The 16,424-nt window shown below is 36.1% G+C and overlaps 1 protein-coding gene across 1 annotated transcript in view; it reads right to left on the bottom strand.

Moving 5' to 3' along the window:
* The window catches only part of DGKH (diacylglycerol kinase eta), a 162,400-nt gene that overhangs the window by 44,405 nt on the left and 101,571 nt on the right, over window positions 1–16,424 (bottom strand). Inside the window, exons 8-13 of the mRNA XM_087814316.1 lie at window positions 14,734–14,836; window positions 13,492–13,651; window positions 11,206–11,314; window positions 10,937–11,076; window positions 8,060–8,144; window positions 962–1,047 (exon numbers count right to left, since the gene is read on the bottom strand). Coding sequence (XP_087670442.1) covers window positions 962–1,047; window positions 8,060–8,144; window positions 10,937–11,076; window positions 11,206–11,314; window positions 13,492–13,651; window positions 14,734–14,836 — 683 coding nt within the window. The remainder of the gene's footprint in view (window positions 1–961; window positions 1,048–8,059; window positions 8,145–10,936; window positions 11,077–11,205; window positions 11,315–13,491; window positions 13,652–14,733; window positions 14,837–16,424) is intronic.

Genomic DNA, 16,424 nt, shown 5'->3' with positions numbered 1-16,424 from the left:
TTAGATACAAGTATGTTAACTTTTACTTCAGAATTCACTAGTTTCGTGCAAATACTGGACTAAAGCATCTTCTATTTTTACTTAATTGAAGGTAATTTCTTTATATCTAAACAAAATACAGAAATGACTTGAAATTGCATTAAATATAAAATCTTAACTGTCATCTATAACCATATTGCTTAATTTCTCTCATAAATTACTAATAAGTTATAATCTTATCCAATTTATTAAAGCCAACAAAATAGAATTTTAATTTTTTTAATATTGGGATTCTGCATAAATTTTCATTTGAAAAAAATTCTCTCTGCTAAAAATGTTATACTTCACAGGTATTAAGTTTAAGACAAGTCATTTGAAAAAAATCTCCTCACTGTTTTCCTGTTCCCAATATAGGCAGTTCTTAAATAGTAGTGATTAAGGAAACAATAATTATAATGAAATGTGTTTTCTATATTATACTAATCATAAATACTTTAAAAAAATATATCTTTATTGATTTCAGAGAGAGAAAAGGAGAGGGAGAGAGAGAGATAGAAACATCAATGATGAGAGAGTCATTGATCGGCTGCCTCCTGCACACCCCCTGCTGGGGATCGAGCCCACAACCCGGGCATGTGCCCTGACCGGGAATAGAACCCCGATCGCTTGGATCCTAGGTTGATGCTCAACCACTGAGCCACGCCTGGCCGAGCTATACTTCTTTAAATAGGAACTTAGTGCAATTAAACTCTGAACACTTATTGTACCTTTTTGACAAAAAGTCTTTCGAATTAAGCATTAAAAAATACCCTCTAAATATTCTCCACTGTAAATAAGATGTTCAAGTGATATTTTTAAAATGGAAATTTAGCTTATCTAATTCTATAAGCTACTACAAAGATATGTTTTGGAAAACAAGTCAAAGAAAAATAACATCAATGATAAGAACCAGCTTTCCTTTCATTTTCACTCTGTAACTCACTTGGCAGATGACAGGACCACTGCATGTTCATCAGAATTAAGGATTTTTGTAAGATGATCTGCAACCGAGTCTTCATAAATTGTCATCTGAAAAAAATAGAAAAAACTACATTGTGTTATTGTTACTGGCAATTATACAACTCTGCTATTATTGCTTCAAAAACGGGACCATTCGTGACACATGTGACACAGGGCAATGGCTAAAATGAATATGTAATACAGTCATTCTACAAAATAAATATTTCCTTTCTGTGAAAGGCTTTTAGTTTCTGGAATTCTTTAACTTATACTCTTGGAAAAATCCGTAAAAGCCCTTTAAACATTTTTTAAATGTCCAAAGTCTGAAAACATAAAGATGTTTGCATAATTGAGTACAAAAATACCAGACAATCTAATAAGCATGGGCCAAAGGCTAGTAGTTTTAAGAGGAAGATCTCCAAATGGCCCATAAACAGCCATCAGGAAAATGTACAGTAAAGCCACACTGTGACGCCACTATGTATCTGTCAGAATAGCTAAAATGAAAATAACAACCAGAAAATGTCAAGCACTCGCAAGAGCAGTAGAACTCAGACCCTGCTAGTGGAGAGCAAACTGATACACACACTCTACAAAACTGTTGGGTAGTAACTACCAAAGCTGAACATACGCATAATATCGCAGGACCCAGCAACTCAACTTCCACATATATGCCCAAAAGAAATGCAGATGTGTGTTCGGCAAAAGACATGTACCAGAATGTTCACAGCAGCGTTCACTCAATGGCAGAACGGGTGACAAACTGTAGTGTATTTGTGCAGCGGGAAACTACAGGGCAACGAGAATGCGTGATTTACAACTAAGCCACAATACAGGTGAATCTCAAAGACAAAGTGTTAAGTGGAAGAATTCAGAAACAAAGGAGTATATACAAAACGATTCTATTTTATAAAGTACAAAAACAGACAATGAATCTATGCTGTTAGAAGTCAGGATATTGGTTACTGGGCTAGGAGACGGGGGTGGTGAATAAAAGAGGGCACGAGAGGGCCTCACGCGGTGCTGTTAATGCTGCCTTGTGATCTGGGTGTTGATGACATGGGCGCCTTTAGTTTGTGGAAACTTATCAAGGTGAACATTTATGATATGTGCACTTTTTTGAATGTATAACTCAATAAAGTTTTTTAAAAATGCTGAATGCACTGTCATACAAGCATGTAAATAAACATTTCTCTCAAATGATCAAATGCCAAAGGAGTCCTATGTCCCCTTTTCTATTTGACTCAAACTTCAACATTCTGTTGAAAGAACACATCTTCCTAATATATGAAAATGTGCACAATATTTAGTTTCGTATTAAAAGCCTTTCATCAAATTTTTGCCTCAAATATATTCTATGTCTCATGGCTCAAAAATTTCCATGATCACCCATCTGTTCTATTCAGGCCAGCACCCACTGCTCTCCTGCCTGACTCAGCCTTTCACTGCTTTTTACCAATCAGCATCAGTTTAGTCAGGCTTAAGTGAAGATTCAGCTACCCACTCGCCCATAAAGCCTTCCTGACTAGCCTCTTTCCAAAGGGACCTCATTCACGATTAACATCCAGCTCCACCAGTGGCTAATCAGTAATGTTGTTACTCTTTTAAATTTCTATCTTACTTTTCTCAAAGGCAGACTACATGGGAAAAAAAAAAAATTTACATGAAAGAAAGTTGGGGAAAGGTTTCACACAATATTGTATTGATTCACAAATCCACTTTATGGATTTCCTGGTCTAAACATTAAAAACTGCATTTTTACAGTTAAGATCAGAAAAATCAAAATACATCTATTAAAAGGCAAAAAAAGAAAAAATATTTTTAAAAAGATTAGTTTTATTTCTTTTCCCTACAGGGTAGATTGCCAGAAAGCCTAAGAAGGTAGAAAAAAGTATTAAAAACTATTGTTAATTCCATTTGAATTTACATTTAAAAAAATCCAAGTTTTTGTCCATTATATATAAACAAAAGCAAAGAATACAATCTCTTCCAGAGAAAACTGAAATAAAACTATGTCTGAGGATAAAATTATTGATATCACTTACTAACCTATCATGCAGTTATTTAGCAGAGTCATAAAGATAAGGTAATAATAATAGTTAACATTTTTATTGTGTACCAGGCACTGTGATTGTTTTGTATATATTTATCCCATGAGGTGTCCTGTTTCAAGCCAAGGAGTGTGAGGCTCAGGTGAACTGAGTGGCTTGCCCAAGATCCGCAGCTAATGAAGAGGGGATAAAGCTAGGGGGCAGGTCTGAGGACACTGGGGCTTTTCCCACCACACTGCCCCCCCCAAGCAAGTCCTGGTCTTTGCTTCACTGTATTTGTTAAATACCAATTTTATCATTTCTCACGTGTATCATTATAGCCTCCTTGTTGGGCTTCCAATATCTCTCCTGCTCCTTTTCAAACCATTCTCTACTTTACAACACTGTTTAAAAAACAACAACAAAAACACAAATGTAGTCCTGGCCGGTGTGGCTCAGTTGGTTGGAGCACTGTCCCATTCACTGAAAGGTCTGGGGCTTGATTCCTAGTCAGGACACATACCCAAGTGGTCCCCAGATGGGGCGTGCACAGGAGGCAACTGATCGATGTTTCACTCTTGAATAAATGTTTCTCTCCCTCTCCCTCGCCCTTCCTCTCTCTCTAAAAATCAATAGAAGCATGGCCTCGGATGAGTATTTAAAAAAAAACACCAGAAACCACAAATCCGATCATACCTCATTCCTGCTTTACAATGTCTGAGTGGATCCCTCCTACTTCCCAGATAGTCAAAACCCTTCAGCTAACAAGGAAGACCTCTATAATTCCCAAGACCCTGCACAACCCATCTGACCCTCCTTTCTTTCCTCTTCTGTCCTGTCTTTTGATGCCTTTTCTTTGCACCACATGTTCTAACACTACAGAATTACATGCAGTGCCCCAAATTTACTAACGTACTAATTCTCATGCTCTATGTAATGCTCTTTGTCAACTGGCTTATCCCTACTTTTGTGCTGAAAACTGAGTTTAGGCACAACTCCCTCTGTAAAGACTTCACTGAACTTGCCAGTCAAAGGACCCTCCCTACTGTGCAACCATTATACCCTGAAAATAACCTAAACATTACTGATAACTTCCTTTTCTAGACCAGAGATTCCTAAACTTGCTGAGTTCAAGGCATTTTTAATGTCTTAATAATTTTGTCATAGTGCCTTTAAGCCAAAAGAAATACCTAACAGTAGTTAACTCTAAACAACTTAATACTTATATCCTAACAACTTAATAACCATTTGAAAAAATTATACACACACACACGCATATTAAAAGAAAAACATCTTATTTCATTCTTAAACAACTAGTTTTAAGCCTCTCAGCATTGTATACATGTGAAACCCTGGAATCAGGTTGCACAGTGATAGTTTCATTTCCTACTCCACACCAAGTTCAGTGTGGTATTTACTTTTTTTTAGCTCAGCAACTCCTGAAAACCCAGCTTCACAAATATGCCATTGAAATATGTAGTGAAGCCTAATGTTTAAACTGTGTCCTATCTCCAGCTAGTAGTTTGCAAAGCACCCAACAGATGTTGAGTTTTCTTTCAACTTAAAAATATCTTATGGTAGCCCTCAGAGCTCGCTGCAGTGCCCTGAGGCTGGCACACAGCTTGGGAACCACTGCCCTAAGCTGACTGAAACTAGAGGGTAAGTGTTTTATTTCCAGTCCTGGATACAGACAGGCACTTCATCTTGTTAAATGAATGAAAAAGAATAAAGTTACGATTTCTTTTTTAAAAAAAATATATCTTTATTGATTTCAGAGAGCGGAAAGGAGGGGGAGAGAGAGAGATAGAAACATCAACGATGAGAGAGTCATTGATCGGCTGCCTAGCCCGCAACCCGGGCATGTGCGCTGACCGGGAATCAAACCCTGATCGCCTGGATCCTAGGTCGATGCTCAACCGATGAGCCACGCCCGGCCAGGCTTTAAAGTTACGATTTCTTAGGATGCTATTACTAAGCATCTAGAAAACTGACAGAATTGAGAGGAAAGAACTTTCATTATTCTATCAGAGTAAATTTAAAAATAAACTACTTGGTCGAGCCGGCGTGGCTCAGAGGTTGAGCATCGACGTTGGATCCAGGTGATCTCCATTCAAGTCCGGGTCAGGGCACATGCCCAGGATGCAGGCTCGATCCCTGTGGGAGGCAGCTGATCAATGACTCTCTCATCACTGATGTTTCTATATCTCTCTTCCTCTCCCTTCCTCTCTCTGAAACCAATAAAGATATATTTAAAAAAACAAACAAATAAACGACTAGGAAGAATTTTGTTTTGACATTTAAGGCCATTCTTCCCTGTTTTCAGGGAGACGACTGAGGCACAGTTCTCATTTTCTCCTTGATCACCTTGGCATTAATACACAGGCATCTGTTGACTTACTGGACTTGTAGGATTGGGATACGATACAGAAGAGACCAAAAATAGGTCTCCTGCATCAATAAGCTTTTAATCCAATTGGAAAGCAGTGGGAAGATCTGGCTTCTAAGAAATAGGCAAGGCCAGAGGGCTTTGATGCCAAGATGCTCATCGTTCCAAACAGGTTTGATCTTTAGATCAAAATTTAACAAGAATAATTTTGTTATTCTGCCTTTCCCAGTGCCAGACGACAGTATAATGGTGAGTGTGTACAATAATACACACTGCCTGAACTTTACAGCACAATAGTACCACGATGATGGACGGTGAAGGGGCCATGGGACTCCTGAGGAATAACACAGTACTAGGACTTGGGAGAGAGGGATGGCTGCCTGGAGCAAGTGATACCTAAGCTGATACCCAAGGTAGGAACAGAGGTGAACTAATAAGCTGATGCTAATGGAAGGATACAAATTTATTCACAAAGGGTTAGAGGAAATAACATGATGGGTATGTGGATTGTATGCTAAAACATAAACAATAAATTTTCTAATATTGAGTATTAAATAATAGAATCCCTGTTACTGAAGGAAATCATGAAACCACTATTTTCACAATGTTTAAAAAGTACAACACATAGAATTACTTAATTATGGCCGAAAGGAATCAATGAAACTGTCACAATTCCTTAAGTTCTGTGATTCTATGATGCCAGCAGAGTGCTGTCAGTAAGATAATTAGGAAGGTCAACTACCTTTTCTGTCCTTTTAAGGAAAATTTAAAAATAGTAATTTCACAATCATGCATAAAGAAATCCAATATGAATGTTCTATTTAAAAATATATATAAGCTGGCCCTGGCCAGTATGCCTAAGTGGTTAGAGCGTCAGCCCCCATACCCAAGGATCTCGGGTTCGATTCCTGATCAAGGGCACGTACCTCGGTTGCAGGCTCAATCCCTGGCCCAGATTGGGGCACATTCGGGAGGCAGCCAATTGATGAGTCTCTCTCACATTGTTTCTCTCCGCCCCCCCTTCCACTCTCTCTAAAAATCAATGGAAAAATATCCTCAGGTGAGGATTAACAAAAAAGAAAAAGAAAATATATATACGCTGAAAAACTACGTTGAACCCACAAAGGAGGTTCAGCTTACTTTTTATTGCAGTTTTCAAAGCAAAAAAGTCACGTGGTGTTGACTGGACAGTGTTGCAGAAGATGGATTTAACCTGCCATCTGAAGGCATTCTATCCCTTTGTTGTGAAATATTTTAATAAGAAACCAAAACAAATGAAGGTCCATTCAAAATATTTTTATATTAAACAAGAGATTTCTTCCATGTAGCTACAATTGTACTTCATATTTAGTGACTATATATGTGATAAAAGTAAACTATCATTTTTTAGTACTAGGAAATAGACATCTCTGAAGTAAGTACAGCAAAAAATTCCCCTTTTGTCTTTTTGGAGAGAAAGTAACATTTACAAAAATACTATTAAGAAAAAAGATGGATTCCTATAAAACACGTATTGTGTTTATAGTTGGGTAAAATAATAATATAAATAAAAATGCTGTTGGAAATAAAATAATCTTAATCTTTAAGAGTAATTGTCTCTGGGTGGTGGGACTGTAAGATTTTTGTTTTCATATATTTTTATATTTTCAAAATTTTTAGAAGGAGTTTTTGCTACCTTTATATCAGAAAAAGGTTTTTAAAATTCAATTAGCTTCTCTAAGGAAGAGCCCATGTTTCTAGTTACCATTCCTTTCCTTCATTTTTATAAGGTCATAATTTTCTTAATGACAAAAGAAAGATTTTAACTGTAAAATAAACAGATGAAATTTCCTTGAGGGAAAAATAAGGTATCATAGATCAAATGGTCTTAGTGAGTCAGAGAATAATCCTCTGAAAATTTGGTTCTGTTATAAATCTCCAGGGCTTTGAGGTTTAATCAGAATGCTGAATATTTAAGAATGTCTTAAAACTGTAGTTATTAATGGTCTATAGCAAGGATGGAATAAAGTGCACTGTTTTCCTTGCTTTGTTTTATCTTGATCAACAGGCTTAACCTGTAGAGCGGTTCTGGTGCTCTCTCAACAGGGCAGGCAGAGCAGGAAGAGAGAAACTGTATAGTATTCTAGCCACAAGTACTGGTGTGTTTGGAGATTGTTTAAGGGAGCTGGGCTAACCCCTACTGATCACACAGGTGCTCATGCTGAAGCAGACAGTGAGAAAAACTAACAGGAATCTGTCATCAGGGGCCTTCCCTGGAACCCTGCTGGTCAGAGGAAGAAGGCAGGTGGAATGCTTGGGAGAACTACTGGGGTGACTGAAGGGAAATTTGCATATCTGATGTTTTACACACACTTGTGACGTCATTTAATCCTCATAACATGGTAGTCTCACTTTACAGAGTGAGTGAGTCTCCTAGGCCATGACAGTGAGTGATGTGGCTAAATTCGCATGCCCAGTGTGGGAGTTCATGGAAGGACTCTAACCTAGATCTAAGGATTCCTTCCACTGGAGAGAGAATTATAAGAAGTCAATGAGACCATACCCAAAACAATAAAACATACAATTAAGTAAACATGCTACCCTATCTTGTAAACTTTCTTATTTGTTCAAGATATTCACCCGCATTTTCAAATGATAAATAGGTAAAGGGTTATTAAAGTCTTACATAAAGTTCTTCCGGTGCTCCTGGAGGTTCTGGAAGTAGAGAAGCCTTTGGTGGCAATTTGAGTTCATAGGTCATTATACTCCACCTGAAAAAAGAAAAAATCTTTGGTCTAAAATTCCTTTAAAGTTTAATAAACTGGCTTTGTTCTCACTTCATATACAAAAATATGCACATATATTTATGAACTACGGTTTAGTGTATTCTAAAACAGCCAAATATGATTGATTGTAAATTGTACTTGAAAAATTAAAAAAATAAAACAACCAAATATGGGAAAAGAGATGAAATTTGAGTAATTTCGTAAAATGCTGCATTCATAAGTCAAGATTTTCATATCTTATCAATTCTGTGTCTTTGTGACTTCCAAATATTTTAATGCCATGACTCAAAGTAAGAAGTGCGCATGTCTAACACTTCCCTCTTTCACCAGATGCAGTGCATTCTGTTCTCGTGTTTCACCTGTAAAATAATGCTCACTGTAATTTACTAACTAGATTATATAAACTACTAATGGATCACAACCCAAAGTTCTAAAACAATGCCTTAGATTAAATAAATGCATGCTACCTATAAAAATAAATCATTTATCATGTCACAGTCATGCCAAGTCACCTTATACGTGCATGAATTGAAAATCAGCTAATTGCCCCTTAAAAATATTAACAGAAATAACTGAAGCAAATTTATTTCAATTAGCTGTAAATATTAATTTCAAACCAAACATTGAATCATTTGGTGTTAAAGAAATCAACTCCAGACATGTATCTAAAATAATAATTTCAGAATTTATTTCAAAATTTGGGAGGAAAGACTGCGTATGGTGTCAATAACAGGATGAGAAATAAAGATTTTACAAAGACACAAAGCATAATAAAAGCAGTACTATGACACAAATTTTAAGAAAAGCATTTCACAGCTGAAACCAGTGATAAACCAATGACAGAACCTACAAGAAAATTCCAAGATTGGCATCAGTATTAAAAGAGAGCCTAGTGCATCATTCAGACTAATAAGTCTCTGCATAAAAATCCAAATTCCCAGAAAATCCCCTAAAAGACATTTATTATATGTTAAGATGTATAAACTGAATAGTTACTTATAGGTACTATTCAATTCTTGATATGAATATACTATAAAGAAATATATATTTGAGCACAAAAAGCCATTCATTCATCCATCCATCCATCCATCCATCCATCCATCCATCCATCCATCCATCCATCCATCCATCCATCCATCTGTGCATGTAAGAGATACTCAACATCTCAAAGTGACAAACAGTATTCCAGGGTCTGGAAATACAATTGTGAGTAAGACTTCCCTAATGAAGCTTATATTCTAATACAGAAAACAGATATAACACAAGAAACACATAAAATAAGTAAACCCTGTAAATATCCAAATAGGGAGAACCACAACTGGAAACAAGAAAGTCAAGCTCCTTATAGCTGGAAATACTTCTCTGGTCAAAGGACAGTTAAAGACTCTGGAAAGAAATTCACCCAAATTTCTTATGTTTTTGCAGGTCTGTATCAAGGAATTTCACCATGAGGGAACTATTTCTCTGCTGACCACCTGGAGAAGTTAATTTTCATAACAACGAGGGAAAAGCATACACAAGGTAGAGGAAACCCCTAGCAGCACTACCTAGGATGATATGAGAATGTGGTTTTAAATTTGCAACAATAAGCCCTTTAAAATACCCTGTGTAGTTTGGTGAGCATAGAATTGGGCAGTTGTCTGAGAAATCACCTCTGGGCTCCTTTAAAGACTGGAGGTTGAATCCACTTTATGCACCCAAACTACTGGGGTATATCTCTGACCTTGTAAATTATATAAATGTCTAACCACTATGTTGTACTCTTGAAACTAATATAATATTGAGTGTCAACTGCAAATTTAATGGAAAAAAATTTTTTAAAGAGTGTTTCGGATAAACAGAAAAACACTCTACAGTCCAGCTCTTTTAAATGTTCTTTCAGCAAAAGAATCAACCACTTCAACATTACCTTATGACAGGCAAGGTTACAATTAATTAGGTTATAGCTCATTTGAGAGTAATTACATTTCAGATTGGCGGCTCCCTGATGAGATTTAACAAATTTTCGGGAAGAGTTCCGCAGATGGCTAATCCTATCAAAGTTGTTTTGATTCATGCTAACTCAAGTTTATAAGGATATTTTGACATTTGTCTTCTTATGGGGGTGGGGAGTTTACTGCTCATTGTGTCATATTGTTCCCTATATCCAAATTCTAAACACCTCCTTCAGAATGCTCAGGGTACACACGCTGTGATTTCTTTTTCATATGTGGAGTATTTAGAGAGAAAGCAGTGAAGAGATGCGATCAAGGGGACTATAAACAGTGGTAGCTCCTTCAGATGCAGTTGTCTTCCTAACACTTCCCTGTCTCTGGGAAAGGATTCTTTTTTATTATTTAGTTCTTTGTTGGTTTAATTCATTCTTATAGGTATAATTAAGAAGAGATATTCTAACAAATCTAAAGTTTATAGGTCTTTTTGAGCTTTAATGAAACCACAAGATGATACTCATCAAAAGCCTCTCTCCCCAAATTAACTATTTAAAGCTTTCTTCTGACCTGAACAGCAACTTAAAGTCATTAGTATCAACATAGCCTTCTATCTTTAAAATAGCATATTCATTAGACTAGTTTTCTGTTTTTGCTATAATTCACTCACTCAAAAAATATATTTCTTGAGTGACTGACTGGGCTCTGTTCTATACCTCAGGGGTGAGAGTGGACAAGACCAGGAAGTCTCTGCAGTCAAGGGGCTTTCAGTCAGTAAAATTTAACTTGTCAAAAAATGATTTCTGTATGTCATTTTCAAACTATGTTTAGAAGAGAATTCACTTTTACCTGTCCAACATTTTGGTACTGGCTCGTTCCAGCTTCTCTAGTATCTGGGGAAGTTGAGTGTCATCATCGTATGAACCTCCCCAGCCAAGAACCCGGGCAAGGTCATTTCCAGTACCCAAAGGTAACACTCCCAGTTGACACTAGAAGAGAGCACAACAGGGAGACCTCAGACAAGCTGAGAAACAGGGGCTAATACAGGTATACAGTTCTCTGGTTAGCCAGTGAGTATACATTCATTTTAGTTAACAATGAAAAGAATTAGTACTTGCCTGTTTATTCAAGTTGAGCTTATCGATTTCTGACAAAACCCAACCTACACTTCCATCTCCTCCACAAACAAGAATCCGGAAATTGTCAAACTTCTGGAATAACCTTAAACTGAAAGTAAAAAGTGTTTTGCTTAATATAAATAAAATTCGCTTTCTCTAATTCTTTGTTATTCTGCATTTATTGGTATTCATGTTCAGGTTAAATATAAGAACTTATATATTAATTATACTATAAAGTTAATTTAAGTACAATTTTAACTCAAGAAAACCTCTTAATCATAAAGATCAAAGGGGATTATAAGTAGAAATAAAGGTAAAATTAGAAGGAAAGGGAAGAAAGAAATGAGAAAACAAAAAAAAAGAAACATAGCCCAGCAAAGAGAATAAGAGGTGATATATGATGGGGAAAGTAGTGATTTTTCTCTTTCCATTATAAAGCTGTGTTATTTCCTTAAGCATAGCAGATTACAAACCAGGGGTGGGGAATCTGGGGCACTGTTGCTGTTGAGTGGTACTTGAGGTGGTTCGTAAAGAGATCCCCAAACCTTGTCAATGTGTCATTTTTTGCACTCCCTGTTGGATTGTTCTCTTCTCCTAGTCTCAGGTCAATCTTTTTACTTCTATCTTTCTTCCTCTCAACTTCTGACATGTCCCACCTTCTGAATGTACCTTTGTATACCCTCATGTATTGTGGGAAATCTAAAAAGTATGTTATAGACAATCTCAAGAAGTTTAACAAATGGAGTTCCTTGGGTGGGAAAAATGAATGTCAACGATATAAGATATTGGAACTATCAAGGATTATAAAACAAATGTACTAGAAAGGAGACAAAGCTAACTAGCAATGGAAGAGACAAAGGTGAGAAGAGAGGCCAGATGAGGAAATCCCAGGACCCAAACAAAGGGAAGGGAAGGATGTCCAAGTAGATAAGGAGTTGGGTACACACAAAAATGGTCAACACCCCATGACCAGAAGGGCCTGAACTTAGCAAGAAAAAGACAATGGAAATAAGAAGGAAGACTCTGAAGGGACAAAAGTGAAAAGGGGCACAAAAAGAGACTGAGGAGAGAAATACAGGAGACAAGAAAGTCTAAAAATACCCATTTTGCCCTAGCTGGTTTGGCTCAGTGGTTAGAGTATCAGCCTCTGGACTGAAGGGTCCTGGGTTCAATTCCCTCCAAAGGCAGGTACCTCGGTTACAGGCTCAGTCCCTGGCCCCAGTCAGGGTATGTGCGCGAGGCAACCAATTGATGTTTCTCTCTTTCTCTGTCTCTCTCTCTCCCCCTTCCACTCTCTCTGACAAACAGTGAAGATTGAAAATTTAAAAAATAAAAATAAATCCCCAGTTTTACTTTTATGTTCATGTGTTAAGGTGATGGTGGAACCCTAGAGAAAGCCTGAGCTGGCATAAGTAAGTCATATAGAGAGAAATTGCTGGTCTCTGGTTCAAATGACACCGTATCAGCTCTTCAACAAAAATCATATACATACACTAAAAATGAACTGAAAGTGCCTCAAGGTGTATTTTCCCTCACTGAAAATATTATTAAATTCTTCTCAAATTTTATGTTAAATGACATTCCAGAAAGCTAAAACAATCAAGAAAAGTCTTTCTTTGCCATTTGTAGGAAGTGAGTCAAATCCTTGAGGAACTGACCTAGAGACCCATGATAGTATCTGTGCTTTAGTTAAATAATTGATTGTATTAACACACATAAATCAATACTAGCCTTCCATGCAAATTATTTTCTAAAGTTATTTGTATTTCTATATTTACACGTTTATCTTTCTTACAACTCAGCACACTGTGACTGCTTGTTTGGTGTAAGATAATAGTCTAAAACACTTTCTAAACAAATTTTGGAATTTTTAGCACATAAGGAAGTGATATAAATATCAAAAAAGTTGTGCTAACTTTATAATTAAAACTTTTAATATGTTTTTTGTTGATTTTAGAGAGAGGAAGGGAGACAGACAGAAACATCTATGAAGTAAGAGAGTCATTGATCAGCTGCCTCTTGCAGGCCCTCTCCTGGGGATAGAGCCTGCAACCTGGGCATGTGCCCTGACCCGGAATCCAACCGTGATCTTCCCGTTCCTGGGTCAACGCTCAGCCACTGAGCCACCCTGGCCAGGATATAACAGAACTTTTAAAAAAGGAGGAGTGGGAAGATCAACACAGAGATGTCTAGATGAATCTCCAATTTTCATGAACTGAAAAGCCAGGCATATTTAATACTCAGTGTTACATTTCATTTAAAAGGGACTTATCAATAATCAATTACCCTAAATAAGGACCTCCATTCATCAAATCAAACACCTGAGCCGGATTTAGTATCTGCTTAAACCGTCGAAGGAACTTTACTCCCTGATTATCTCCACTCTTTGAGTTGACAAAAACCAGTAGAGGGCTAACACAGAATGAAAATGTTGCTCTACAGAAACCTGTAAAAAACATAGGACAAGATCAGTATGTGCAGCTTCCTCTCTTAAAGTGTTAACAAAAATTCAGAGAAGAGAAATTCATAAAAATAAAGAACCAGGTTCATTATTTTAACAACGTTACAAATTAGCCCCCCAAATGGAGATAGGTTTGTTATTTACATACTAAGACTACATAAGTTATGTTTTAAAATATGCTCTAAAATGAAAAATCATAACAAAGATGGCAAAAGTATTAATCAGAGGTAATTTGAGATATATGACCTGACTTAACAATTATAAGAAAACCCAATCACAGTCTATATTTTCGTATTTAGTACTATAAAATACTTTAACTGCTCCTTGATGAGACCTGAGCAAATACTTTAAAATTTACAATACACAACAGAACCTTGATATATCAGGGCTTGTGGAGGGGGGGGGCTTTAATAGCACAGGTATTTTTTTTTTAAATCACATATTTTGAGACTTATAACCTCATATCTACAAGATCAACTGGCATAATTTATATAAAAAGTCTGAAAATCAAAATGCACTTTATCAACGCAAAACATTAATAGCATATGGTAAAAAGTCTTTCATAATATGGTTTTCTTAGAAGGAAGTTATTAATATGCTGGTTCAAAACTAGTGTTGTAAACAGGTTCCCTAGCACTTACAACTAAGTTGTAAGATTCTGGAAGAAGTGAATAAACTTATAGTAATAAGTTCCTGCAGTGAAATAAGAAAAAAGATTTCTAAAGGAGATATGCTAATGGGCAGTTTCTATATGGAGGAAAAAACATTTATAAAAAATTAACCTTTTCAGATTACATTTCAGTACAGAATGTGATTGCATTTTATTTGCTGAAATGTAAAATCTAAGTCTTATGCACAGAAATTTCACCAATGTGTTAATAGCTATGTTAACCTTTAATTTTAAAATGTTCTTTCAAAAATTAAATGTACTGTTCAACAATTTAAATAGAATTAGTATATAAAAACTGATAGTAACCTGTTATAATTCTATTTATTCTAGGAAAATACATGTACATATCAACTTTCAATATACTAGGAATATACGTTTTTACACTACTGCTACATACCATCAGAATCAGTGCTGTTTAGTGCAATTGGAGGTATGATAGACACTTTACATTGGCCAAGTGGACATACAGGATGGTATAAGTCTTTGCAGGCAGTGTGTACCTAATAACAAACAAATAAACTTTTAAGAATCATCAAAACAAATCTATATTTAATGTTACAAATTACATCTAAGGAACTGATAATTTGAGGATCAATTACATCACAAAATGTTCAGTAATTCATAAATTAATGGCACAAAATTTATGCTTCTGAGGAATGAGCTAATCATTTTAGAGATGGGAATTTTATTTTGCCTGTGTAGCTTATTTTCATGATTGTCTCAGGCAAGTAGTATCTAGTCAATAAAGGTTTGTGAAGGCAAGGAGAGGGGAAGAGAAGAGAAAGGAGTGCAGAGGAAGGGAAGGAAAGAGAGGCAGGGAGAGAGGAAGGAGAGAAGCTAACCAGTATGTACTAATATCACTGTCCATTAAAAAAACTGATGACCTCTACCTTATAAAATTCTTATAGAATTTAATGAAAATAAATAAAATCTGTTATATGTCCACCTTTTCCCTGTAATGATCCTATAACTTTCTATTCACACCTCTTTTATAACACTGTCATGTCATTATAGTTACAAGTACATCCATGCCTATTTCCTCAGCGAGACTTCTGGCCTTGCAAGCAAAAGGAAAAGGTCCTATCATTACACACTCCTCTTGGAAAGTGATGTACATCAGAGGCACTCAGTAAATGTAGAAACAAAGTTTCATGGTCACTCAAGATACTATTGAGAACAAAAAACACGGGGCTAAGTTACTTAATGAGTAGTAGCAGGCAACTTAGAATATTCTATGTACTCAGAACCTCTAAATGTGCTAACCAGCTTGGCCCAAGTGGCTACGTTGGCCCAAGTGTCATCTGTGCACTGAAAGGTTGTCAGTTTGATTCCCAGTCAGGGCACATACATGAGTTGCCACCCCCAGCGTTCTTCGGTGAGGATTGGGAAAAAAAAATGTTCTAACCAGTAAAAGCAGACACTGCATAAAACACTTAATATGGCATTATTTCATTAGTCCTTTTAGAAAAACGGTGTATTAATTAAACACGTATTTAACCAAACTTTTGGGGAAATAACTAAAATTTAGTAATAGTAATTCTTGTTCTGCTGATGACCTTAATTTTGGACAGTTTCCTAATATGATTTATAATAATTAATAATCCAAGTTGATTTTAGAAAAACAAGCATGCATAATTTTAAAAGGAATAAAAAATACATAAAAATAGAGCAAAACAGAAAAATATAACAATGTTAAATGAGAAAAGTGGAAGATAAAATTGTACCTTCACTATTTTTACAGGAAATGTAAACTATGCCCAGAGGTTGACAACAGGTGGAAAAATTAGGGATTGGCTCATTAGGGTTGTGAAACTATGGATGGGCTGGGTAGGTTTTTAACCAGATGACTATATTTAGACACTAAGTATTCTGCTCTTAGAAACTCCCATTTTAAAGTCAAAATAATATATACACAGATGGATGAGAGTGTATAGGGAATACAGACTAAGGGGGGATGTAACAAAGGTGATGGTGGCTCAGACCCAGCATATCTAACTGACAGAGTGGGACAGGAATGAAGAGGGAAAAGACATTCCAAAATGTCCCCTTCTATAATCTATAATAATATAATTAATGAAATCTTTTAAA

Source organism: Miniopterus natalensis, chromosome 2, assembly GCF_054644295.1.
Source record: "Miniopterus natalensis isolate mMinNat1 chromosome 2, mMinNat1.hap1, whole genome shotgun sequence".
NCBI classification, from domain to species: Eukaryota; Metazoa; Chordata; class Mammalia; order Chiroptera; family Miniopteridae; genus Miniopterus; species Miniopterus natalensis.
Note: the sequence above shows the minus strand (reverse complement) of the source record. Positions and strands in the feature narration are given on the sequence as shown.